Source organism: Tribolium castaneum, chromosome 2 (assembly GCF_031307605.1).
Source record: "Tribolium castaneum strain GA2 chromosome 2, icTriCast1.1, whole genome shotgun sequence".
NCBI classification, from domain to species: domain Eukaryota; kingdom Metazoa; phylum Arthropoda; class Insecta; order Coleoptera; family Tenebrionidae; genus Tribolium; species Tribolium castaneum.
The window spans coordinates 21,442,550-21,470,251 of NC_087395.1; the positions used below are offsets into that span (position 1 = coordinate 21,442,550).

The 27,702-nt window shown below is 34.8% G+C and overlaps 3 protein-coding genes across 4 annotated transcripts; 2 read left to right on the forward strand and 1 right to left on the reverse strand.

The window, feature by feature from the left end:
• The first annotated feature begins 712 nt into the window (after positions 1 to 712).
• Positions 713 to 5,327, forward strand: slim (scruin like at the midline). The gene is made up of 4 exons (XM_963213.5): positions 713 to 1,402; positions 1,447 to 1,658; positions 4,352 to 4,578; positions 4,802 to 5,327. The coding sequence occupies exons 1-4, from the start codon at positions 1,004 to 1,006 to the stop codon at positions 5,248 to 5,250; spliced, it is 1,287 nt and encodes a 428-aa protein (XP_968306.2). The 5' UTR covers positions 713 to 1,003; the 3' UTR covers positions 5,251 to 5,327.
• Positions 5,248 to 8,923, reverse strand: LOC656787 (uncharacterized protein). Its single transcript, XM_015983486.2, has 5 exons — positions 8,338 to 8,923; positions 8,053 to 8,285; positions 6,124 to 7,463; positions 5,759 to 6,073; positions 5,248 to 5,480 (listed from the first exon to the last, which is right to left on the reverse strand). Exons 1-5 carry the CDS (start codon positions 8,536 to 8,538, stop codon positions 5,338 to 5,340), a joined length of 2,232 nt encoding a protein of 743 aa, XP_015838972.1. The 5' UTR covers positions 8,539 to 8,923; the 3' UTR covers positions 5,248 to 5,337.
• A 105-nt stretch (positions 8,924 to 9,028) lies between these two features.
• Positions 9,029 to 27,608, forward strand: Ent2 (Equilibrative nucleoside transporter 2). 2 transcript variants are annotated; one of them, XM_064355169.1, is made up of 13 exons: positions 9,029 to 9,439; positions 9,491 to 9,742; positions 11,574 to 12,372; positions 12,766 to 12,992; positions 13,042 to 13,127; positions 23,446 to 23,642; positions 23,691 to 23,830; positions 23,882 to 24,027; positions 24,078 to 24,310; positions 26,526 to 26,706; positions 26,755 to 26,876; positions 26,925 to 27,127; positions 27,174 to 27,608. In XM_064355169.1, exons 1-13 carry the CDS (start codon positions 9,165 to 9,167, stop codon positions 27,298 to 27,300), a joined length of 2,988 nt encoding a protein of 995 aa, XP_064211239.1. In that variant the 5' UTR covers positions 9,029 to 9,164; the 3' UTR covers positions 27,301 to 27,608. The 2 variants fall into 2 exon arrangements, with proteins under 2 accessions (XP_064211239.1, XP_015838975.1); XM_015983489.2 differs by lacking the exons at positions 9,029 to 9,439; positions 9,491 to 9,742; positions 11,574 to 12,372; positions 12,766 to 12,992; positions 13,042 to 13,127 and adding exons at positions 16,194 to 16,367; positions 20,900 to 21,015 and having other exon boundaries at positions 23,413 to 23,642.
• The last annotated feature ends 94 nt before the right edge of the window (positions 27,609 to 27,702 follow it).

Genomic DNA, 27,702 nt, shown 5'->3' on the forward strand with positions numbered 1-27,702 from the left:
CACTCATCTTTAAAGTGGTCAAAGTCCCACTTTTTTCGGCTTCTTAGTTTTTGAGCAATACATTTATAAAAAGAGCGCGTTTTTGCAAAAAAAAATTCAAAAACTAATCAAAACTCGCTGAGACAGCCTGATGTATAGCCCAAAACCAACAGGATTTTTATTACGATTTGGTGAATTTTTGGCTTGGTTTTGCCAAAATGTTGCGAAAAAATTGTATCTGTAGCTGGATAACGCGCTAAAACACTCGAAAAAGGGCACATAAAAATACATCAGAATAGATTCAATTTGGCGATTTTTCAGGAAGGTTTGGTAAAATCTTACAAAACCAAAAAATGATAAGGATGTGAAACAGTCGAAAAAAGCGAAAATTCTTATTCTAATCCCTTGGTCTTCAACATAAAATGGATTTTTACACTTACCTAACAACTGCCTGGAGAAGTGGATTTTTTCCATAACACTTCACAATTGAGTTGCTTTGTGTTCACTCTTTACCACGTACTTTATTTTATAAAGGTTTCACCATTTAAATTTAGTAATTAATTAGTTAAACATTAATTTAAAACTATTATCACTGCGCCTGTAAAACTAGACATTGAACTAGTACTGCCAATAAGTACACTTAAAAGAACTAGGTATTGGCGCTAATCTGTGACAGCGCTACCAATATAACAACTTTTCAGAGGTTGAGAATGTCGAAAACCACCGATAGGTGTCTAAAAAATCACGAGCAAAAAACAAATTGATTCAATTTTGCTGACTCAAGAATCCGCCACAAACCAGCCACGTGAATTTAACGGGCATTTAAGTTTTTTGGAGTCGTTGCCGCTGGTTGGGAACCCCTGCTCCAACGAAACTTGTTTTCAGTCCCATTACGTCACCGAAACGTCAAACCAGCTGTGGTTGTGGAGGTAACCTTCAACTTCGTTGTGAAAGAATTGAATCCTTTCAAAATGGTTTTATTTGCGTGTAAATCCCCGCGCAGTGCGTACGATGTTTGCTCCAAATGTATTCGAAGACCCTCTACCAAGTTCTAAAGAATCTCATCGATTTTTTTACAACAATGACTAACACGACCAACGCCAGCCCTCCCTCGCCCTACGTCTTCAAGCCGTTCCGGTACGAGGAAATCAAGCCGAACCGAAAGAGCAGAGTGCCTTACCCCCGCAGCGGCCACCGCATCGGCGCCGACTCCGCCAACTTCTACTCTTTCGGGGGCTACAACCCCCTCATAGGCAGCGACGAGGCCATAAGCGACGAGATCTGGGTCCAGTCCTACCCCCTTTTCCAGGAGCTGTGGCGCTTCAACTTCGCCCGGAAGGAGTGGACGCGCTACTCCAACAGCCACACGTTGCCCCTCGAGCTCGCCTCCAACGCCCTGGTGCTGCACAAGAACGTCCTGATGGTAAAAACCCCCATTTTCGGACACGTTCCAAGCACGCATTTCAGGTCTACGGGGGCACCGGGTCCCCCTTTGGGTTCCGCTGCAGCAACCAGCTGTTCGTGTGTCGGGTCAACGACAGCGAGGGGCTCATGGACGAGGTGCACACCACGGGGCAGCTGCCCCTGCCGGCCTACGGCCAGGCCCTCATCTACCACAATGACTACCTCTACACCATCGGGGGAACCACCGGAGTTCAATACACATGTGATATTCACAGGTTGGTTCTTTCGTTGCTTAATTTAAAAGCGAATGAAGACGCATCGCTTGTGTAATTTTATTCGAGTCAAGGTTGGAAAGATTGGTCAAACATTCGTTTCAAGGTTCGGAGAGAAAGTGGTTCAGTGTTTTTGGCTGAAAGTAAAATTAAACTTGCATCATTTCGCACAAATGAATCAGAAGACTGTAACCTTGTCGAAAAATGTATCATGCTTGATGGTAGCATTAAATTGTAATCAGCGCTTTGTCTCGACCGACGTTGATATGTAATTGAGGTAATTACAGCCATTTGAGAGGATATAACTCATAAATGGTCCATAATACAAAATACAAACCAGCTATTAAAAGATAAAGATGATAAAAACAACACAATTCGAAATAAAAATTACACGTCTGTTTGTTTTAATCACGTCTGTGACCTTTTTGTGAATAATTATTCGACTTATTTGTGCCAAAGTTGAATGCTATTCCTTGTGTAACACTCACCTATTGATCGCAGCGAAAGTGCTCAGATACCTAGCTGAAGCATTCTCATGAACTCAAATTGTGTAATAATTGTGATGAGACTTATTGTAAAAAAGACAGTTGCAGTTTGTTTAAACAAGCAGTTATTGAACAAACAGTACATAAATCTTCGAGTGCATTGGCAGTGAAAGTTTAAGGTCGGTTTGTTTAGTTGCGTGCTAACCGCAGGAGCACATCTTTTGCGAATGACATTGAAACGTTATTAGGTTTGTGCCAGATTTTTGTCTTAAAACCGTTATATAACACTGCCGTTTTGAAATCTCGCTTGACCAATAACCATAAATGGCCAGAAACGTAAAATTTCGCGCATGTAAATATGTGCACTTTCACAGAATGCATAAAAATTGGACGTCAAATTTGTTTCAATTATTGCGAGTTGATGATTAATCGTTTGCTCGATATCTATACTTCCGCGTGTTATATAATCAAAGTCAATTGCAATTTCTAACTGATTAATTAAAGGTGTAATTGCAGCGAGTGAACTTTGCTATTTATGCAGAGAAATGTGATTTGCATTTTCGTATTTTTGCATTAAAATGTGTGAACTTGTAATTGGAGTAGGGCGAGCTTTCTCATGTTGTGAAAACTTTATTACGATTTTGTCCACAAGTAATAAAAAACTTGAAATGTAAGACAAAAATGTAGGAATAGAAAAGCCAAAAAAAGTGACCTGTTAACCAGTTTCGACTGTGATTATTTTTTGTTTTTCTGTCTGGTAATATGATTATTACAAAACGCCAATTCGACGCATAATTTCCATGAAGCGTGATTAGATTGGTATAATTCATTTTGTCATAAATTGTTTGAAATTCCTGATTGCTAAAACTTTTTGGCATTTTTTTTTTATTATAATTCACCTTCAGGTGTTATTTGTAATTCTTTTCCGATCTGTTTTATTTATTTTGTATTATAGTTTCCACGATTGGTGACTGGTTTGGTTGTTTTAGTGGGTAATCTTTTAATATTTAATAATGTAGAAACAGAAGATTCGAGACAACTTGTTTTTTTTATTCAGTTGAAATTTCCAAAAAATTGCAAATGTTTGACTTCTCTCAAGAGAATATTTTTTTAGAAACGTTCTTACTCTACAAAAAATATTACATTCCCTAGTGCACTCCTACAGTGTAAGGAGGCATAGTTCTCTACTATATTCGGTGTGAATGGCTCGCGGTCTGGAATTTCTGAAAAATTTTCTTAGGACATTTTTATTATTACAAGAAACCTGTTATTTTTTAGATTAAAACATCATTAAATCCCTGAATAAAGTTTTCGGGGCTTGCAAACTTTTGTCTTTTGAAAAATATTACTATCCTATTTTAGATGTTTTTATGTCCATTTTATACAAAAAAATATAAAAAACAATTGCAGCTTATAAAGGAAGTCAAATAAGTCTATATTTTATTAATTTATTTTTTCTTTAATTATTTTTTACCTTATTACAAGATAAAGATGGGCACTGTCTAAAACAGTGAACAAAAATGTCGGATGTCATTTAAAAAAATTAAGAATGACGTCACAACTCAAAAACAAATGACTAGGAAATGTCATTATAATGCCAAATGTAGCATTTAAAAAAATAAAGTCGGCCAGTACAAGGATTTTGTTGAAAACTAGTGAAAATTTGTGCGCTGCTTTTAGTTCAGTCTGTATATTATTATAAATTACAGAAGTTTGCCGCGTGTGTGTAATTTTTCACCGACTGTTGATTTTTCCTGTAAATACAGTACTCAAGGAAAATTGCTTTATACGATTTCGTAATTAAATAATTTATTTAATTAATTGAAAAGTTCAGCGAACGATGAACCAACGGCAATAAATTATTTTACAATTTATTTACCTAGAAAGTGACATTTTAATGAAATTACAACATCGTGATATACTTTTGCAAACTCGTATTGCACCAGAGAGATGAAGAAAGGGGGATTAAGGAAACGTTCGCAAAATAATTATTTACAAATACAGAACAACACAAATACAAATCCGAAAATCCTATCTTGAGAAATTTCTCGCTTCATTTCATACTTGCAACATGCAGTTTTAAGGAGCGCCGTTCGTTTACAAATAAGTGTTTCACATGCCGCAATAAAGTACCAATTTCAATAACCCGGGGGTGTTTGAACCGCCGTATTATATAACAAAATGACCATGTCGCAACTCGATTAATTCCAGGTTAAATCTCAAAACTCTAGTCTGGGAAAGCGTCTACATTTGCCGCGGGATCGGCGAATACGAACCTACAGGTCGTTACCGCCACGAAGTCGGTTTCGACAAACGTAACATTTACGTTCTGGGGGGCGGAACGGCCCTTCTCGCCTTCGATTTCTCAACGATTCCAGTTTTCAATTTAGAAAAGCAAATCTGGTACCCGCAGAAATCAATCAGGGACACGCGATACGGTAGGTGCCTGTTTTATACAGTCAAACCTCCCAACAGCGGACACCGATAGGGAATTTTTAATTGTCCGTTATAAAGAGGTGTCCGTTATTTGGAGAGGTGTCCATTGTACTACAATATAGACAAAACAGTGTATAATATCACGGGCGTAATTCTCGATTATGGCGGGCTTTAAGTATTTCCGTGTTCTTGGAACTTGATAACTGTAAGGTGTGTGATCGGCAGGTGTGCCCCAGCCGCGGCGCTGCCACGGAGCCGTCCAGATAACCACCGAGTTTGGCAACCAGGTGTTCATCGCGGGCGGCCACGACGGCGAGAATGTGTTCGACGACCTCTGGCGGTTGGATTTGCAAACGTTTCAGTGGACTTACTTCGACAAGTGTCGTTTGCCGTTTCCTATTTATTTCCACGCGGCGGCGGCTTCGCCCGAAGGCAGACTTTACATCTTCGGCGGGATTTGCAGTAGCAACGATAATGATGTTAGACGGAGTAATTGCATGTATTCGACGTGGCTGTGTATACCTAAACTAAGTGAGATCTGCTGGGAAGCCGTACTGCACTATAGTCCCCACATTGTTAAGTGTAGGAGCGAGGATTTGATTAATATAGGGTTACCGAGACATTTTGTGCAAAGGTTAGGCAATAATAATCCGCCGATTAAAAGAGAACAATAAATACTCATTTCCCGAAGGGAAACTGGACTTTATTTATTTAAATTCTTGATGATTAAAGTGTTTAATAACAAAACAAAGGAGTTTTATTTAGAATTTCCCGCAACATAAGGAGGTCGGGAAGAGGTTTCTCTTCTTGATAGCGCGCAGTTCGAGCCATTGTTCCTGGTTTGGAACGTACATCTCGGCCGGCATTTGCTCGCTTTTTTCGGCAGGTGGCGAATTTGTCGGCTCTAAAATAATACAAAACTCATCGATAAAAATTGGGCAAATTGAATAAAACACACACTTCACTAATTTATTGTTTTTTTTTTTTTTGTTAATGACCGATTAATAATCCCAGCCACTAAAGGCACTCACTCGCTTTCGTCGTTCGTGCTTTAAACAGTATATATTATAATCGATTCTGTTTAACTCTTCATTAACAAATTAGTTTCCAAATTAACTATTTAGCTGATTTTAAAATTTTCGCTTATCACATTTTTTAAATTTAAAAAGTGGTGATACCTACTTGTTTTTTTGTTTTTATCTACCATTTTAATTTGCTCCCCCGGACACCGCAGTAGCAACCTCCCAACGCCTTCGCACCTCCTCAGCACTTCATTTTTGATCATTTTTTTCCTCATCGTCTGACTCATGACGGAACAATTCATCAACCAAGTCTCAACATACCCGAAATCGCAAAGTAACTGGCAAGCGCCAAATTGCGAAAATTTGATTTTATTCATATATATGTGATCAAGCCAGGCTTCGCACATGATTTGCAGAATCATGTTACTGATCACATGATCGTCTGTCGCAACTAGAATTGGCGTTAGGATTCGCTCTAGAACCAAACTTATTGTTTAAAATGTTTGTGATTGGAGGACCTGATACCCAAATATTTATCAACATAGGGGCTTGGCTTTTCGGGCGCTTGGGTGCCCACCCTCTTCCAGTAGGCATTTTCTGGAAAAATCATCTGCAAGTTGGCCAAACTGATGGTCCTGCACACACTGGCCAAGCCTTTGACGCACTCATTCGGGGTCTCTTTCAATTTTTTGATATTTTCGTTGACTTCGGAGACCAGTTTGGCCCTCATCAAGGCGCAAACCTGCACATGGACCCCCAGCCCCCCCTTCTCGACCTCGCCCCCATGGTCGGCCAGCCTTAGCCCACTCAACTGCCCCAAACAGCTCACAATGTCCGCATGAGTGACCATAAAAAACGCATCCACATTCCAGTTATTTGCAATTTTTTTGGTCTCGCTCGCGGCCCAAAGCCGTGTCGTGTGAATCGAGTGGTCCAGCCGGTGCAAAACGGGGATTTGCTCCACCAGAGACAACTCCTCCAAGGGGGCCCCGATTATCCAATCAGGGGTGACCTCGCATTGGTTGACCAAAGTGACCAAATCTTGCAAAACCGCACAGAAAAGTTTGCCAGTGTCGGGGTTTCCCATGGCCTTGGACGCCACCAGGGCCAATCGGAAGTGCTGGTCCCATGACGTCAGGGTCACGTGGACGCCCAGCGCGTCCGCTAAACTGGCCAATGCGGATAAGACAACTGGCGGGATTCCAGCGGTGGGGATAAACTGGGTGATCCACTCGCGCAAATGTTGGCTGCTGTGAGGGGGGCGTGCGGACAGGGGGCTCGAGCCCCACCACAGGATGATATGTTCGAGGAAATTGCCAACTTCGCCCCATAAAATCTGCTCGTAATAATCTAAAACCTTCTCCCGGGCTTTAGACTTGATTTTGCTGCCGCCCGTGCTTTTGGATTTTTTCACCCCGTCGGTGCCTAACATACTGGGGGATATTTTCAAAATCGTGTCTAGTAGGTCCAGTACGTTTTTTTCTTCGTACGAAATCAGCTCCTCGATACTTATGAAATTCTCATTGTCGTTCTCCAGGTTGATTATTTTTGTTTTTGTGGGGGTTTCGGGGTCTGGGGGCGACATGTGCTTGGTTAAAGCCCGGTAAATTTCTAAACTTGAATTATCTGAACTGTTATCATCGTCACTGTTATCATAAGACTTGTAAGTCGCGAGCAAACAATCGATTAATTTGTGGCAACACAGCTCAGCTCGATTGTTCGAAATTATTTGAAGAAGACGCGTCACTGAGATTTTTCGCAAAGGGAAGAAGAGGTAAGGACACGTATTGTTACAAATACTGGTGTTTTTCTTTAACCCGTATTTACTATCGAGTGAAAATAAGTTATTGTAAGCGGTGGAAATTCTAAAAAGGAATTCATTAGTAACCGTAATCTAGACTAATAAAGTCCAGATTTTATATTTTAGGTTTAAAAGAAATATATGTTTTCAAACCAAAAAAAACACAAGATTTTTACTTTTTTAGTAAATAAAAGGGGTTGTCATAGCCTGGGATAAAATATGATACTACTACACAATAACGTGCGTTATGTCAACAATTTAGTAGCGATTTCAAAAATGTAACAAAAATTTGAAGTCTTCATTTAAAAAAAACAGAACTTAGTTGAGTATTTTTTGAATACCCTGTAGATGTACAAATCAAAATATTTTTAGAATGTGCCTTATTGTAAGACCTATTCTTTAAAATAAATCATGGAGCTTGCACGCATCCCTGGGTCACCCTGTATACCTAATACATATTTCAGTTTTTATTGATTCCGTCAGTAAAGTGTAACAGTTTTTGATTTTTAACTGAGGCATTGTAAGTCAAATCAAGAACACTCAAGAGAGCTGAATTTTAATGCCATAATTGTAATTAATAAAAACATGAAAAGTCAAAAAACATAAAATCCGGACCTTACCAACCAGTTGTACAAAAAAATTCTAGTGGTTACCTTAGCGTTAAAGTTAGGAAGATCTCGCCATAGTAAATAAATAAATATGCGATTTCGTTGATAAGCTCTTGAATAAAATAGCAAATTTTTAATTTGATTTTCCATAGAATTTCCTTCCACAGTTTCACTCGTTCCATAGTAATTGAGGAAGCGCTTTCGAAACTAAATTTCTGAAATAACTGATTGTAATTTTCAACCATAACATCCATTGTTGAATTAATATTTTCTAATTCCTGGAATCATTAAATTGAATGGCAAATTATTTTCTTTAAAGTTTAAAATTACTTGGATATTTAACTCGTTTTGCATACAACTATGATGAAGTTTCGACCCAAACCTTTTCTTCAAATTCTCCAAAAGGACACAAATGCGAAGCAACAAATTCGTCGAAGTTTTTTTTAAATTTTTGCAATCTTCGAAAATGTCTTCAGACCCTTTAACGTCTAAAGGCAACCATTTTGTGACGGTTTGTATAGTTCTCGACATCAGAGAAAATTAGGAAATTTGCAAAATCGATACTAATTTACACAATACGTACCACAAACCAAACTTATTGCACAAAATGTTATTATTTAATTAAATTAGTAGCGACATTATTAAAATAAATTTAATTGATTTTTGTTTATCATTTTGTTTTGATTTGAAAACACGCAAAATCATGTTTTACGACCTGTATGCAAATTTATTTAGGCACTAAAGAAGAAATATGTTGCACCCACAAGAAATGGGTCTCTATGACTACTGATACAAATAAATAGCGTTGCTAGGCGCGCTATCGACTCGGTTTATTTTATTATTTTCACAAAATAATTTCATAACCACTTTACAAAAACGCAAACAAGTGTCAAATCACACGTTATTTTGGGAAAAATGGATTGTATGATCACTTCTAACATTTTAAGTTCAGTTTGAATGGCCGCGTTTCCACTACCAACTCACACCTCAGTCATCACACAAGTCAATCGTCAAATTCCCAATGTCAAAAACACGCGTTGTGAGGTTAGGTCAGTGCGGTTACGTCAGAATGAGTGAAAAAAAATAATTTTTAAAGTAAGTGTAGGCAGTTTTTAGGATTCATTGCATTTTTTGAGTTATCAAGCAGTATTGATATCATGTTCATAAATGAGAGAATTGTGATTCTCTACGGTTCTCAGTCGGGCAATGCCCAAGATTTAGCTGAACGAATTTGGCGAGAATCGAAACATTTCCACTTCAAAAGCACTGTAAAGTCTATGGACGATTACAATGTTTTAGAACTAGTCAGTGAGCAGTGTGTGATTTTTGTTTGTTCAACCACTGGCCAAGGTGAGGAGCCGGACAACATGAAGCAGTTTTGGAGGTTTCTGTTGCGGAGAAATCTACCAACGGACTCACTAGTCAATTTAAAGTAATAGGATTATTTTTAAGGGGATTATTTTTGATTTAGGGCCGTTTCTAGGTATGCTGTGTTTGGATTAGGGGATTCTAGTTACACTAAGTTTAATTTTGCTGCAAAACGGTTACATAAGAGGTTGCTACAGTTGGGGGGTCGGTCTTTGGTCCCCTTAGGTTTAGGTGACGACCAACACGATTTGGGGTATGACGGGGCCGCTGACCCTTGGATCGAGTCCTTGTGGACGAAATTGCTACTCATTTACCCGCTGCCAACAGGGGTTCAGCCTCTGCCCAAAAACTTGCCTATTGTGCCTCGGTAAAAAAATAAGGCCATTGTCTATAATAGCGTCTTTTTGAGTAAAAAAAACACCAACCAAAGTCCTTGCTGTTTGTCAAATAACAGAGGATTTGAAATATCCTGCTATGACTTTATAAAAGTCGATTATTTTCCCAAAGAATTTGTAGATACCTAACTTATTATTGCGAAATCTTCAAGAAACTAATCTTGATTTTCTATTTACTCGGATTAATGATATAATTAGGTGAAAAATTACATTTTTTCGAGTATTTCGCATGTTTTTCGCCAATAATCCAATTATTTTGCAAAGTTTCTTCAAAAATAAGTCGAAGAAACACTAACCAACTAACAAAAAATCGTCAAATTGGATCCAAAATGGCACTGTTTTGTTTTTTCTTAAGTGTTTTATACAGTTTTGAGCTGGAAACGCATTAATTTCGCAATATTTCGTAAAGAACAACCCTGACTTCAGGCTAAGCCCGCCAAAAACTTTCAAAAATAAAGCAAAATAATTGACGTTATTCTACTTGTTTCACGGGTTTTAACTGGCTTTTGTATGAAATTTTTACAAAAATATGCCGAAAAACTACAAATTGTGATTGAAAGTGATGTGTTATTCTTACATTTGTCAAGCCTGAGTTTTTTTCTGTGATTTCGTAAAACAGTTTGATATTCTACCAAATTAAATCGAATATTAATTGCTTTTATCTTTTTTGGGATTCGTACGACGTTTGTTTAAACAAACCGAAAAAAAAATACTAAACTAACTGGAAAACAATGTTACTTCAGCCTTTAAAAATGTTTTTGACTCGAATATTTTAGCACATTTTTCAGCTAAGAATGCAATTATTTCGCAACATTTCGTCAAGAAGAGGCTCAATATTTAGCAAACCTGACGAATAATTGTGTTATTTTTGCCTTTTTCGACGTTTTAATATATTTTTGAACTCAGAATTAAGCTTTTTCACACAAATTTTCGCTAAAACTGGATAAATAATCAACAATTGGACCGAAGTTTCTGTTACATTGGTCTGTTCCGCTTGATTTAGTTCGTTTTTGAACCCGAAACTCACTTTACCTTTCCTATTTTGCAAAATTATTATAACTGACTTTTTCAAACGATCAAAAGGTTTTACAACCTAAATTATCTGTAAAATTTTTGGTCGAGAATTGTTGAAGCATGAATTCCTGAGAAACCTGGCCTTATCAGCGCCCAAAAAAAAGTGTCGAGAAATCGATGAAAAATTAACTAATTAGCTGGAAGTATTTATTTTATGTTATGTTTTACTACGTTTTAAAAATTTCTCAGAAATTCGAAATGAATTTTTATTCGAGAGAAAAAAAGACAAAAAATCAGAAATCTTTGGTACCTAGATATAATTTTGTATCAAAATCGCGAAAAATCAGGACATGAATATAAAATTTTTCAAGCCTTTAATAAGTACGTACTTCTGTGTGACCTTAAGGTCTTAGTTTTTTCTACGGTTTCGTAAAACAGACCGGAATGTAGGTAATAATTAATAAAATTAAGTACATCGTCTTTTCTCGAACATTTTATTTATTATTTTATAAATTCAACAAACGTAAAAACCAGCAAATCAGCTTGAAAACAATAATATTATTCGAGCCTTCCAGCACGTTTTTGTGTATTGTGCTCCATTCAACAGACTTTTTTGTATGACCAAATGGCACACATTTTTTTCCTTTATAATTTACTGTTCAAATTCAGCTTAACAAAACACTACAAAACAATAGTGGAGCTTTTAAAGGACATCATTAAATAAGCTCAGAAGGGCGCTATCATAGATAAAAAAAATTAATAATTTTATTGATACGAGATTAATTCTAGTTGGGGCGTGCAAACATCGAGTTTGAGCCAAAACCTCGCAAACAAACCTAAATCAATTTATCACCCCATTCGCCAACCTGACGATTTCACAGTCACTGTTATCGAAAATGAAAGAACCACTCATTTTGACCACTTCCAAGACGTCCGGCTCATCAAACTACAAACCAAGGGCCAGGGGTATTCCCCGGGCGACGTCGTCCTTTTACGACCCAAAAACCTGCCATGGCAAGTCGAAACGTTCCAAAACTTGCTCAAATCGCACAATTTACACTTCGACATGACGCTCAAAATCACACAAAACGACCCCGACATTCCCGTCCCCGACGTTCTAACCCAAGAACTGACGTTTCAACAACTGTGTGAAGAATACTTCGACCTAATGTCAATCCCGCGAAGACACATCTTCAACATTCTGGCCCAAATCACCGACAGCGAATTGGAGAAAGAGAAGTGTCTCGAATTCACAACGGCCGAAGGCCAGGACGACCTCTACACCTACTGCAACCGGCCCAAGAGGAACATCGTGGAAGTCCTTCAGGACTTCCCCCACGCCACCAAAAATCTCACCAAAGAGCTGCTCTTCGAGATTTTACCACCAATCAAACCGCGCGAATTTTCAATCGCCAGCAACAGTAAATTCCACCAAAACCAAATCCACATTCTTCTGGCCGTCGTCAAGTACAAAACTAAGTTAGTGAAGGAACGGTTCGGCCTATGTTCGAATTATTTAGCCGAGTTGAAGCCGGGCGATCAAGTGAGCGCGAGGCTTAAGAAGGGGAGTTTCCGTTTCCCGGCATCGGTAAGTAAAATACAGGGTGATTCAAAAGTGTGGGACAATCTCTCGGGAGGTGACCAAGGACATCAAACTGAATTAAAAGTTCTAATGACAAAAAATTGTTTGGGCCTTCTTTCACGAGATACAGCTCTTCTAAGTTAAGTTTTCAGTACCTCAGATCAAATTTTTTTGACTTTAGCTAGCGGAAACGACATTAAACAAATTCCAGTTGAAAAAAATCACCAATTAATGTGTTATAAAACTTGAAAATTCGACAATGACATCACGGAAAAAAAATAAAAAATATATAAAAATTAAGTTACTAGAAAAAAATCTGACTTCATTTTTGTGCTTAATTATCACCATTCGCGAGTTTGTCCGTCTCTTTTGAACCACCCTATACAATTCGCCAAACAGGACGTCCCGGTGATCATGGTCGGCCCTGGCACCGGCGTCGCCCCCTTCCGGAACTTCATCTACGAGCGCGTTAGCGCAGGTGCGGCCTCTAGTGGCAACCTGTTGTTATTTTTCGGGTGTCGCAACTCAAATTACGATTTTCATTGCAAGGAGGATTTCCTCACTTTGCAAAAAACGGGTCAATTAAACCTGATCCCGGCCTATTCCAGGGAGCAGGAGCACAAAGTGTAAATTATTATTTTTTTGGAGGGAATTTTCGCTGATTGCTGTTTGTAGTTACGTTCAGCACAAAATCCTGGAAAATTGTGACCTAGTGTGGGACTTTTTGCAACGCAATGGCCAAATTTTCATAGCCGGGAATGCGAAGCTGATGCCACAGGAGGTGAGGCAAGCGTTTGTTTCCGTTTGTGAGAGGAAAATGGGCAAGGAAGAGGCCGAGAAGTTTGTTCAAATGATGGAGAAAGAGAATAGGTACCAGACGGAGTGCTGGTCGTGATGTTTTAGCCCAATTTTGTTGTGTTTGAGATTTTTTAATAAACGTTTTGTTACTATTTTTTTGTTTTTGTTACCTTGATTCCAGATACGTATTAAACAAGAACTTTATTGTGCGCTAGAATGTGCCGAGAAAAGTGCTTAAGTTGCATCATAATTTAACAAAATTGATTAATTAATACGAGGAAATTCTTGCACAATATGTAATATGCAAAAACTGAACAGTAATGCAAAAAAATGAATCATGAATCATGAAATATGCTGAGAATACACACGTTTATCATATGGCTGTCTCTTTTGTGCTTTATCTTTTTTACTGTTAATGCTGTGTGAAGATTTAATTATTAATCGTCGATTATTTTCCCGCAATTGTCCAAGACACGTAGGTGAATCTAGATACGTTGTTGATAACTATGAGTGGAAGTGGCTAAAGTTACAAAGTGTCCATTGCACGTGAATGATAATAAATAAATAAACAAAATTACCCATAATTAACTTATTTTTTTATATTTATCAAAGGGAGCAAAACTCTTGTATTTAGTGTTTGTATAGCTACTAAAATAAACTCCACTCGTGGTATTGAAACATTATAAGATTCTGTTTGTGTGTTGGTATGATGTTTTTAAATATTTATCCACTTATCTATCAACATTTTTATGACCTCAAAGTTATAAAACAAATGGTAATTGCTCTACTAGTTTAAACAGCAAAGTGCTTCTGTTTTTACTTAAACATAATTGTGTATGGAAATACAATGATAATGGACTAGATGCATCATAGTTGGGTTCAATTTATTTAGCCTTTAATTTGATAGGGGAGCTCTAGTGTACCTAATGTTATTATTTCGCTTGTTATTTACTATTCGGCACGTTGTAAGATTAAATTGTAAACTCAAAATAAATTGAAATAAATTATAAAATTGGGATGACATTTTTTATTAGCCAAGCTGTTGTTTTTCAAGTAATGTCGGTATTTACCAAACATTCGTACCTGGCATATAGTTAACTCTTGTTAACTATAGGTATATTTTGAATTTTGCTGTTAATTTTTATTAAATGGCAGTTCCTTTTTTTAATACTTCATTACAGAGTACATACGGATTCAGTATATAAATTGTAAGTAAGTAAAATAGAAAACTTTTTTTTCAGAAGAAAAAAACTTCGATTGCTGTAAAAATTAAACATTTATTATTATTACAAATTGTGTTACTACATTAACAAAATGTTTACACACGTCAGAACTCCGTTCTGTAGTGATGCAATTTACATTTTGGCAAAATTATAATTTAAAAATTCATCCAGAGCATAAAAACTCTCAGATAATAATACTCATTCATTCTGTTATTTGACGATTATTTTGGAGCTGAACTAATTTATTTCAAAGATTAAAGTGCTTTGAATATTCTGAGCAAATTAAATTCCTTCTGTTTCCATAATAATTAAAAAATATATGAAAAGTTTGTTATGGACTATCAAACAAAATTGAATTTGAAAAAATTTTCATTTGTAGAAACATTGGTAGAAATTGCTTTTTTTAAGGTACAATGCAAAAATACAGTATTAGACAAAATCGATGAAAAAATAATTTTTTGTTTTCGATTTTATTCCAAATTCCAAAGAAATAAGTGGAAAACTACTTTTCTAAGAGAAAGTTAATAATCGTAAGAAACCTATGTATCCGAATCGAAATTATACGACATACAGTGAAGATTTTATGAACATTGGCGTATCAAATTTCGAAGTGTTTGCAATTTATTGGCATAAACTTTTTAAAACTGAAATAACGATTAATAGTGTTATGTAATGTTCAGCGAAATAAACCCTTCCTTATACCACAGAAGATCTAAGAACTGTAGTAATGCATTGATATGATTTTTTTTAAATTGAACATAGGATGTGTTTATGTGATGTTTAGTAGAATAAAAACCTCAGTGTAAACCTACCCTTTGAAATAGCAATTTAACATTTTGCGCTCTCTTATAAAGTCAAAAAATATGACCTCAAGTTGTCCTATGTTATCGATATTAAGATTTGATTTTAGTTTGAGAGCCACAATAATCAAGTGAAATTTATTTATTTTCGATTGTTTTTATTTTGGATTATCGAAAACATATTAAAATTTTTTAAAATTCCCCTTTTTCTGAACCGATTCTCAATCATCCGAAACTCGCATACGCTCGTTGCGTAACCACAGCCCTTGAACTTCAAGCTTGTGATTTCGCACTCGTATTATTAATAACTAAAATATGAGGCCTTAAACAAAATTCGTTTTTTCTTATTCTGCTTATTCATTTATTAACTTTTTAAATTACGAAATTACGATAATCGGTAGTCTATTTATACTTATTTCTTCTGTTTCCAATCGACTTAGGTATTAGTTTAGTCCTGTTATCTTTCCTTTTTACTGTTCAAGGATAATGATCATTCTAATTAATATACACAAACAATTGCATTTTTCAGGCTTCCTTTGAAAACATAATATTTTTTTACGTTGTTTTAGTACAAATCGCTGTTTTTCTTAAAGGTGGAAAATTTTGTTTGGCAAGAATTGCACAATTAGTTGCTCAAAAGCAGGCATCTTTGTAAATTCTCGATACTTTTTCCTGGAGCAGATTTATCTCAAATTCCTTGCATAAATTGCAAATGCGATGAGCAAACATAATACCTGCCAAGCCCCTCAAAGCTCTCTGGAATTAAAAGAATGATAATCTCCGAAGAAAGTAAAATCTAATTAAATTCCCTGAAAATCTGAAAGATTTCGGCCGCAACGCAGCCCCGTCCTCGTCCTTTTTCGCAACATCTCAAAGCTTTCAAGTGCTCGTGACCACCACCGGTGCTTTATCCTTTATTCTCCCCTTTATCCCGGCCATCCCATTTCCAGCATGCACCTCCCGGGAGCGAGAAGGAACCTCAATGGAAAAAGGACGGCAACAGAGGTGGGGTAAAAGAAAATGGTACTGGTAATGGCCGTCTAACGGTTGTGTAGTATGTCCGTTGCAGTTGCCTGTATATATTCATTTTATCAATGCGAAAAGCACGTGTTTAAAATGCGTGCCTGCCAATTCGAATTTTGATAGTGCGACTAGTGACGGAAAGACTGTTTGGAAGAATGTAAGTCCTTTGCATTAATATTCTAACCTTGTCGGTGGTTGCCGTCAATAATAAAAGTGGGCGGGATGGATTAGGGTGACGGCAATCCAAGACGGTGGGTTGGGGTTGCCGATCACTTCGCGCCAAAACTTTACCGAATTTAATTCAATTTAATCATGGTATCGATTATTGACCCTTTTATTTATCGATGTTTGCCGGCGATGGCACCGAGCTTTGATTGAGTTAAAATGACGCAATGACGGTAATTAGACCTCGAGATGGTCTTAAGTGGGAAAGTCATTAGGTTGCCATCAATTGTTAAGTGGGTAGCTTTGTGGAAATTGCCGGTGTATGAAAGAACTCGCATCATTCATAGGTTAAACCACGTAATTTTAATCATTAAGAAAAAAGAATAACGGTAATGTGAACACTATGAACTCTTATCAGATCGGGTCTAAGGGTCACGAAAGATTTATTCACTTATTGTTACAACACTGAATTAGATTCTCATTGATTGGGCTAGTCTAGGGCACCTTTGTAAGTTAATTATTTGAGACAAAAACAACTCGGATATATTTATTATACATAAAAGAAGTAAAGTTTGTCTACAGATAACAATTTTTATGGCTTAATTCGGTACTTAAACTAATATACCTATCCTGTGGCTTGCCGTTAAAAGCTGTTCACTTTTCATACTTTTTATGAATAAAATATTAACAAAATTTAAACAAAACTTACAACTATACCTATCTATAGCTACTAATAATAATAATAATCACACAGAAAAGTAAAGATGTAAAACGAAATTTTTTTGGTTTTTATATTTTTAACAGTGATTTGAAAAAATTGGGGACATAAAAAAGCTAGAAGAATATCCTAATGAACACAAAATAGTATATTAATATACGAGTTTTATAAGACGTTCTATTGTGGCACGAATGGTTTTAGAGCACGAAGGAGGAGTGCTCCAATAGAATGAGTGTTACAATTAAGTGCTATAAATCGAGTGTAATAAACTATTTTTTCTACTTTTTACAACAATTTTTGTTGTTTGTTTTTCTTAAGTTTAACTTATCAAAATCTATTCATACTATTTCGTCTTAATTTTGCTAATTATTCGGATTGTAACAATAAACGACTTGACGCTGTTGACAGATCATACACTAAATTACAGTGATGACTGATGACACCCAGCACTGCCAATACAACTTTATTGAATTTACTAAAAGCAGTTGCACAAAAGTTCTCTTTGTGAAACTACTTTCGGTTTCACAATAAACATTTTATGTTTAAGTAATACTATTAAAATACTATTAAAAAAGTTACTACTATGACGTCAATTTTTCGGGACACTCTGTGTCAAAAAAGTCAAAAAAAACTCAAAAACATTTTCCAAAAATGCGTCGAGAGTATAAATAACGTCTACAAAATATTAAATGTCTATCTTTATTTATGGACCACTCTGTAGATGCCAACTTAATTCGAATTACTATAATTAATGATTAATTATTTTTTAGTCAAACTTTTGGTTGAGAAAATGTGTGTTATTTACGAACACAAAGAATATACTTTATTTTTTAGTTTTGTGGGAGGCTGTAGTGACATTTTTAGGACGAAACATCATTTGAGCTTCATTTTTTTCAGAATGTTATAGATGTAATAAAAAAATGTTTTGCTCAATCACTTAATAAGTATTATTTAATTAGTTTTAATTATAAGGAATTGTTGAAAAATTCACATGCATTAGGAAAAAAATAACGTATTTATTAACAATAATTTTTGTGTCATTAATACAGTAATTGTGACGTTAAAAAATTAGTTGGGGGAAGTGTGAAAGACCTGTGTAACTTTGGGCACCTGCTGCCTGCAGTCATTTTTATGGTAATTTGACATTAAAAACATTAGTTTTAAAGACAGTTAAGAAAAACCACGTATTTTTTAAAATAAGTAAAATTGATCAAAATTTTTTGCTTCGTTCCTAAATCACTAATCGAGTTCAAGAATGAAATTCTTTATAAATATTAATTAGTAAAGAATGATTTAAATTTAAGGGATTTCCTAACCCATTAATCAATGTTTTTTAGCCATTTGTGTTTTTAAATTCAGAAAATGAATCTGCGCTATACATTCTAAAGATAAAATTAAATGTATTGAAAAACCATGCTATAACCGTGCTATAACTCGGGTTTAACCTTCTAAAGTCAAAGTCATAAAAACCCATTATTTGTAAACATATTTAGACACCAATAAAATACCGTGTAGATTCTGAAACCATGTAGATATAGGAAAAAATTGTAATTCACAGACGTTATTGTCTAATCCTTATTTGAACAAAATATTCACTTAATAAAAAAATGTAAAGCAGATTGAATTTTTTTACAGTTTCTCGAGAATTAAAAACTGCAAACTAATTATAACGACCCTAGACATAATTTATTACTTGAGGAACTAAAGTGTAATTTGAAGGAAAAATATTGCAGTGTGCAGCAATTTTGTTGTTTCGTTGATAAAACTTGGGACTCGCACTAACTTAATCCTTCTGGATTATTAGTTAATTATTTTTTCTAATTATGATTAAGTACTTTAAAAATTGAAATGTTGTAATATTATAATCAAGCAAACACCAGACAACTTGCGAATTGTTTTGTTTAAGTGCGTCTATCGTCTATTGTTATAGAAATTAACTCATTATCTGTCGTAAATAAAAGATCAAACGTTTTGTGCGCAGTTGCCCACCGATGCAAGGTAAAATAATTTAGTATTTGTAATGAGCAAAATATTTATTTTAGTTATTGAATTAAATGGAGAACATTCCTGCGTTCCAGAAATAAAGACCCACATAAATCTTCCCTTACTAATGAGCAATGAGTTAAAGCAAGCGGTAGAATTGAACATCAAAGAACCTAATCTATAGAGAGGAAAATTAAATTAGTGCCGAAATCAAAATTAATAGAAATAACCTTCCACCCCAGTCTTATTTTAAGAACAGGAATTGTTTCGTATAAAAGTGCAATTTTAATCGGTCAAAAACCCCACACTTGTCGCGACATTTCATTTATACATTTACAGTTACAAAAACCACATAAATATTTATTGACTCCCAAATCAGATGAATGGGCAAGCGAAAACATCGTAATTAATTATAAGATGAAAACTAATAATAGGCCGGTTTTATCAGTCAGAAATGCAGAAAGTTTTGACGTCTATAACACAAGATTGATTGCCAGCAACAGTGATAAAGAGAATGCTCACGGCAGGCACATGTGATCACAATCAGGCTTATTTCAGGGAGAAGTTATCTCGTAACGATATTGCATGTGACCTCAGGGACAATAAGTTGTTCAAATTTTCGATCTTCGCTCCGGGAATTTCCCGAACTTGGGAAAACGCCACAATAAGAATTTATCATTTCTGCCATCGATAGCCACAATAGTGAAATTATCTTGCCCCAGTTAGGGCCCAAAACAAAGAGATAATTATTTAAATCAGTGAAATATCAGTCATTGGTCTCGGCTAATGATGACCACTGACAGTGATAAGCATTGTATTAGTCCCAAATCTTTGTGTTCACAATGTCACAGTCAAGACCCATCAATTTTTTTCTAAGTTGAAGTAACCATAAAAATCATTAGCTAAGGTAATCAATACTCATAGACAGGTGTTTCTCTTTTTCTGCAAATCACTGTCAATATTTTGCGTGTATTACGCACACACAATTTACAAGTGTTACATAAACACACTGCCGTTATCACTTAATGCTTTAATAACGCAAAAACTGTTCGTTTCTGGGCGGGATTTTGTCAAGTGTTCGCCAAAATGTGCCCAACTCAGTCAATATCGGTCTAAATTTAGCCCATCAAAACCTTCCAGCATATTTGCTCTCTCCATAAACACACTGCAAAGTAAACTTATTTACACAGTTCTGGTTCATCGTTTGAAAAATACGCCGTCGTGGGGGAACTTTGCGCATCCCTTAATGGGATTATGGACCTGTTGAAATTTTAATTAAAATTGATACCGGGCCCGCGCTCAGTCGCCTCAATGACTTAATCGCCCCCAAATCTAACCCTAAACGCGAATCAGCAGTGTGCAACAGCGACTTCCTCGCAAACGCCGTGAAAATCCCGTTTTTCCCCCGGAAATTGGCGTTACATCGGATTTGCCTCATAAGCATGCACTCGCCGTTCCGAAATTGATTTATCTTTTTCGGTTTAAGAATAATAATCCGATATTAGGGGCGGCTGAATTTTAATTAGTCGTGATGATAAAGTTTTAGTTCGAATACTTTGAGCTTAAATTAGAAATTGGACGACAGGCAAAACGTCATCTATAATTAAACGACGTTGCGTTTTTTTTTCTTTGTTCAAGTTGCTCGAGAGCTTTGCTCCTGCTCGCGGTTTCGTCACTTTATGGCTTTCTAAAGATAGGAAATTAGAGTACTGATACACGAATTCGTATTTAAGGTTAGGTTAAAAGCACGTGTCTTGAACCGCGTCGCATGTGAGTCATTTTTTTCCGATTAAAAATTACGTGATTTTTTGCTTTGGTTTCAGGATTTACTGATTAGAGCTGGGAAGATTGTTATCAGGAGGGACAATGAGTTTCAGAAGAGGAGAGTATCCTTACGGAGGAGGCGATAAAAATGGAGGTGTACAGCCCATGCAACACGGTAATTTTTTTGGAAAATTTTGAAAAAAATATTTATCAAATCAAAAATTTTAAATACTAAAAAAAGATAGGGTTTAGCCTAGAAAATAATTTAAGCACAAATCCTCAACACTCGTTATTTATTAATCAAAAAAAAATTAATAAAGATTAAAGTTCAAAGTAGTTTCTAAAAATTCTAAAAATTATTTCTTATTTGTTCTCTAATAAAGTTTTTTTTTGTCTGAACTATTTATTTTACGAATAAAAATTAGTACCTACATTATAAAATCAGTTAAAAATGTGATCAATTTTGAAGTATACATTTTTTGAAATTTCTTTTAGTTTTCGAGTTATGCGAAATTTTATGTTTTATAAAATGCCGAGATATGTTTTTTTGTTAAAGAAACGGTTTGTCTAAAAATGGCAATATGGTTTTAAAACCAATGGTTTCTTTTATTAAATTATTGGAAATAATTTGTTTGGACAAAAAACGCTTGGACTGTTTAAATAATATCTCTTTTGTAATCAGAAAGATGTAGTTAAATGTTTGTTGTTCCAAAGATAATGTAAGTCTTTTAAAAGCAAAAATAAAAAATAGGTGTTCCTTCAACAAGAGACGTTATTTTTTCAACTTTTCACGTGCAACTTTCTAAAAAACACTTTCTTATTTTAAGATAAATCAATTTTTTATTATTCTAAGTTTTGGTGTTACATAGTATTATTAAAAAGATTGTTTTCACACCCGATATATGAGGTTAAATCAAACAGAAAAATCAAAATATGTTTTCATACGGCCTTGATTCTTAAATCTTTTACCTATAATGCTGTTGTCATTTATAATAATATCGAAAACCATTTGAAGTTTGTTTTTAAAAAACAAATAAAGTTAAATTTTTTATTATTTCAATAATTATTCTTCTGTTGTTTGTTTTCATTTTGTATCTTTATTTTTATTATTATTATTTTTTACATTTTTTCAATAGTATTGAGGACATATCTTTTCTTTCAGTATTTTTTAAAAATCATATTATTTTCTAGTATTAATATTATATTATAAATTTTTCTTTTCGCATTTATTTCTAGTTATGGTTTTGTGGTTTATTTTGAAAAATTTATGTTTTTGTTTTGTGAGAGGTTAAGTAGAATAACGTTAGCTAGACTTCGCCTCCTCACATTCTTTTCTTGAATAAAGGCTTTTATTATTATTATTATTATTATTATTATTAAAATATATACAGGGTGACTTAAAATTGGGAAATTTCAAGTTCAGAGCGTTGTAGACAATCACTTTATTAGTAGAAATATAGAAATAAATAAAATAAAAATTCGGTACTTCCCCATAAAGATAAAGTTCAGTGTTTATTGTTATTTATGGTGTAGATGATTGTGAAAAATAATCACGTAAAACAATTTATCGAAAAATTAGCTTTATTTTAAATTTAAAAAATCTTAAAATTTTGTAATTTTCCTTAAAAATGAAACAACAAATTACAAAAATTTAAGATTTTTTACTAATTTTTTGAGAAATTGTTTTATATTATTATTTTTTACAATCAACTACACCATAAAGAACAATAAACCCTGAAACTTTTAGCCAGCATTTGAAAAAAAAACGCAATTCAAGGTGTGATTTTCAAACTAGTGTATTTTGCTGGGGAAGTCCCGAATTTTCTATATTTGGACTACTGGGGTGATTCTCTACAATGCTCTGAACTCGGAATTCCCAATTTTGAGACACCCTGTATGTACTTGGAACATTGATTTCTAACGAAAAAATTTTGCCAAAATTATGAAATAATAAATAACTTTCCTTATAGCCGTAGATTCGAAATTTTGAAACTAAAAATTTATTTTGCAGATTTGCCACTTGTTAGTTTAACCAAAGATATGCTCATAAAATTTGTTCCTAATTTTATCCCAAAAAATAAACGCGGAAACCCTTTTGCATTTGTAAACGCTAATAACTTCCAGGATATGAGTCAACAGAATTCAGGTTTGAGTGAATGTATTTTATTATTTATCGGAAAAAGTAGAACAATTTAAATTTTTTGTAACGTATGTATTAAAAATAAAGTCTAGTTTTTGCGCCAAATTAAAATGTATACACCCGGATCATAATCCACACCGTACCAAAATTGCGAATTATGCCGCCCCTCGGCCATAAACTAAATGCTTAAAAAGATGAGCGTCACCTGATCCTTGCCGCGAGCCTCTCTGTTCTAATAAAACAGGAAAATTTTGATTCATCGCCTCCAGCGTTTAATAAATGACCCACAAATGAAATTTTTTGTTGTTGTACGAACGCAAAACATGTTGCCTCGGAAGTAACGCGAGTAAACAATTCTATTTGCGACCAAGTCTATGCGTGAGTCTAATACAAAATGTTAAATTATACTTGGAGTGTTTTATTTATTTATAGGGGAGGAGAGTAGCGAACGAGCCAAAACCCAACAACCCGTCAAACTGCAACCATCCTGGGAGGAGAACAATTTACCCGAAGACGAATTGAATTTTAAGAACCAAACCATGGACGACGCCAGTCTGGCCCTAAACCAGCCTCCGGACAAATATAATTTAGTGTATTTGACTTTTTTGATCCACGGAATTGGAGTTTTAACGCCTTGGAACATGTTTATCACTGCCGATAAGGTCCGTGTTTTTGGCTTCATTTAACTTGGATTAATATTGGTTTTACAGTATTTTACAGAACACAAATTGTCAGAGGAGTACACTGGCGAGATTTTACCGTACGTGACGAATTTTATGCAATATCTCACTTTTGCTTCCCAAGTTCCTAATGTGTTTTTCAATTGGCTTAATATTTTTATACAAATCGGGTAAGTGCCCACGGCCGGTCCCACGAACCATTTTTGACACACGATTTTTAGTGGTAATTTAACCACGCGTATAGTTTGGAGCATTAGTATCGAAGTAGTCGTTTTTATAGTAACTATTGTACTTGCAATGATAGATACGAGCACGTGGCCAGTTCCGTTTTTTTGGATAACGATGGTGTGCGTAGTTATTTTGAATAGTAAGTAATTAGGCTAGGGCCGAGTTGCATACGCAATTTTTTTGTTGCAGTGGCCAATGGCATTTATCAGAACACCGTGTTCGGAATGGCCGCCAAACTGCCAGGGAAATACACAGGAGCTGTGATTTTAGGCTCTAATATTAGCGGGACTTTCACAGCTGTTGTCTCGCTGTTATCGACCATAATGGCCTCGAATAAAAAAATGGCAGCCATTTATTACTTCATCACGGCGCTTTTTGTGCTGCTCGTTTGCTTTGACACCTACTTTGCCTTACCCCTCAATGTAAGTGCCTCAAGAGCAAACACGAAAGAAATACTAATAGCAAAAAAATAATTTCGGTACTCAATTATTGCCCACAAAACAGTGAAAGACAGAAATTAAATGACTGAAATAATGATGTTACTCACACTGTAATATAAATCGTTTGTTGATACATTTTATTGTGTTAGGGAAGCGATAATTTGAATCCTACGCTGGTTTTGATTAATGTGTTGTTAGTCATTTTTTACCCAATGAAAAACGTATTGACAAAGTCTTACGCAAATTCATTCACAACCATACTGTGTTTTGAAAGTGTTAAAACGTTGTTATTTCGAATTCACACAGTGTGGTAGCAAAATGAAATTCAAATTCACAAATATTATTCACTTTGCACGATAAAACTTCTCCAGAGAATTTTGAACAAAAAAAATAAAAAAACTGGAAAAAATTTGTGCCATGGGGTAAACACAGGGGCGTTAGGAGCATTAGGACATTTCGGGTCCGATCTGTTTTAAATTAATTTAAGTCCAAACAGTTTACTAATGTTGCTTGAACATTAAATTCTTAATAAGCTGAGAAAAACTGAGAATAATAAAAATTTGGGCCCAGTCCCTTATTTTTGAAAACATTGCCAATAGGGTTAAAGATAAAAAGCGTACGAAAGGAAGTTGTAGCGAATTAAATTTCCTACAAAAAAATATAGATATGGTCTTAGGCCCCAAAAATATTCAAAACCTCTCAGTGCAATACGCAAATTGGTATAAGTTTGAAATTTTTTTCAATATAGTTTTGAATAAATTGTTTGCGTTATCTTTTACTACTGAGAATTTTAAGGCTCTATCTGGGGCCCGTTTCATAAAACTATTACAAGTGTTTATTGTAAATAGTTGTCATTCGTCTTCGAAATTTTGTTGCATTCTAAAATTACGTATTTAAACATCACATTTGACAATTTGACACAAAAGAAAAAATTAATAAAATGGACTAAACTTTTATTCATTCATTAAGTTACTTAAAAACTTTACAAATTTAATGGAATTTTAACAATATGAGTATAGTATGTCACTAAATTAGTTGAAAATATTAAAAATGAGGTTTTGCAGACTAACTTTTTAATTCGTTTATGTTAATGTTTATGAAGCATTCGAAAATTCTCAACACTGAACATAGTCTTTCTTTGAAAATCTTCACCAAAAAAATGTTAATTTTTATTTTATTTATTTAATATGTCCGTTCGTGACAATAACAAAACGTGATAAACTGAATAATTAAGATTAAACGGCACATCAGTAATTGTGTAAGAATATGTATAGATCATTAACAAAAAAATAAACTGTTTAAATAACACCTTTTATTTTCGGCCTAAACTTATCGAAACATTTACTTCATTCGATTATGTTCGGTAACTCGTGTTTACAAAACTCAATATGTAGTAGACAATAAAGAACAAAGGAATGAATTACCACAGAAAAAACTGAGAAATAACAAAAATATCCGCTACAGCAGTTTCTTCAAGATGACAAAAACTTACTTGAAAATTTTCAGATCATTACTTTGTAACTAATGCAAACTACAAACACTAATTTTGCAGACCTTGCAGAAACAAGATTTATTTTTATCAAACCAAATGAAGCAAACAAATAATAGATGAAGCTCTTGTTAGGTTTACTAACCTTTTTCAAAGCGTTATTGTTAAATGAATTTGTTAATTGAACAATAATAATAAAATAATTTTTAACAGAAAGTGCAATAACTCGAATTGAAGTGAATTAGTATCAGACGCAAATACTGACCCCATTTTTTATTTCAAGTTCAGAATTCTCATTTTAAGACAGCAGGAAATTTTTTATATTAAAACAATTTCAATAACTTGAAAAATATTTTCCAAATTGTGGTTTTACGTGTTTTACTGCCTTGGTATGAACAAAATTAAAGCAAAAAATAGAAGTGTTTGTAATATTTTAATTAAAAACGTATTTTGCTAATCTATTTGTTTCTACAAATAATTAACAGTTGATGCATGAAGAAAAATAGTTCAATGAACAAAAACTGGAGAAATCTCAGAAAAATGATAACTAATTACTTCCAGTTTTGGCATTTTATGAAATGAAATAACGCCGAAGAGATTAGAAAAACAGGTGTTATATTTATCATTATTTTAAAATAAAAATTGTGGGCCAATAGCGCGATTATTTCGGGTTTGACAACAAAATTTTTATTTCTTGAAATTTTCCAGCGATTCTACCGCCACCACGAGCTCCGCGAGAAGAAAAACGCGGAACTGCGAAAACAAATGAACCAGGGACGCACCCAACGCATCCCCTACTTGCACATCCTCAAAAAATCCCTCCCCCAACTTTACAACGTCTTTTTCATATTCTTCGTAACCCTATCAATTTTCCCAGCTATACAGACAAGTAATTAACTGTTGCATCCAATATTTTTTCTACAGTTTTGCATTTCAGACGTTAAACGTGGTGACGAGAATTTTTTTATTGGCGAGGACTATTACACAGGAATTACGTGTTTCCTCACTTTTAATGTTTGTGCGATGGTGGGCAGTTATCTGACTAGCTTACTGCGTTGGGTAATTGATTTCAAACACAAGGAACTTTTTTCCATGACATGATTTTAGCCCGGTCCGAAATATTTATGGATTTTTGTCACTCTCCGAGTGTTGTATATCCCGTTTTTCTTTTTTTGTAATTACCAGATCAACGGGATTGAGCGGCATATTCCGGTGTACGTCACGAGTGATTGGGTTTATTGGATAGTCGCCATCACAATGGGGCTGACTAGTGGGTACTTTAGCTCCCTGGCCATGATGTACACCCCAGGGTGAGTCAGGAGTTGGCAAATTTCCGATAATAATTTTTGTGAGTAGGTGCGTGGAAGAGAGATATTCCTCGACGGCGGGCATGTTCGCCGCCGCTTCTTTGATAACTGGTATCTTTACCGGGATTTTGTCGACATTTTTATGGCCTTGGATAATCAAGCATGTCAAATACTAGCAAAAGTGTTTGGTATATGATACGGAAACGGAATTATCTATACAATTTTAGATAGTAGTTTCTGTCATATGCCATAGAGAAACAAGTATGATTTCAATGGGTCCCGAATCATAGTTCTTCCAACTAACGAAGAATATTGTTTTGTAGCAGTTTTGTAAATAGTTTTAGTCCCATTGGCTTTTCAAAAATGTTTTCTGGGAAAACCACTAGATTTGCATTTTGATAAGACGTTTGCAAGACTGACCGTACATTAGTTCTAGTTTGCTACTTGTGTTTTCTATGTTTTTCAATAAAGTTAATTTGGTGTTTCTTGCTTTATTACATATCTGATACAATCATAATCATCTAAATACAAATAAGAGATAACTATTTATTCAGACTATTTATTATCGCCTTATCAAG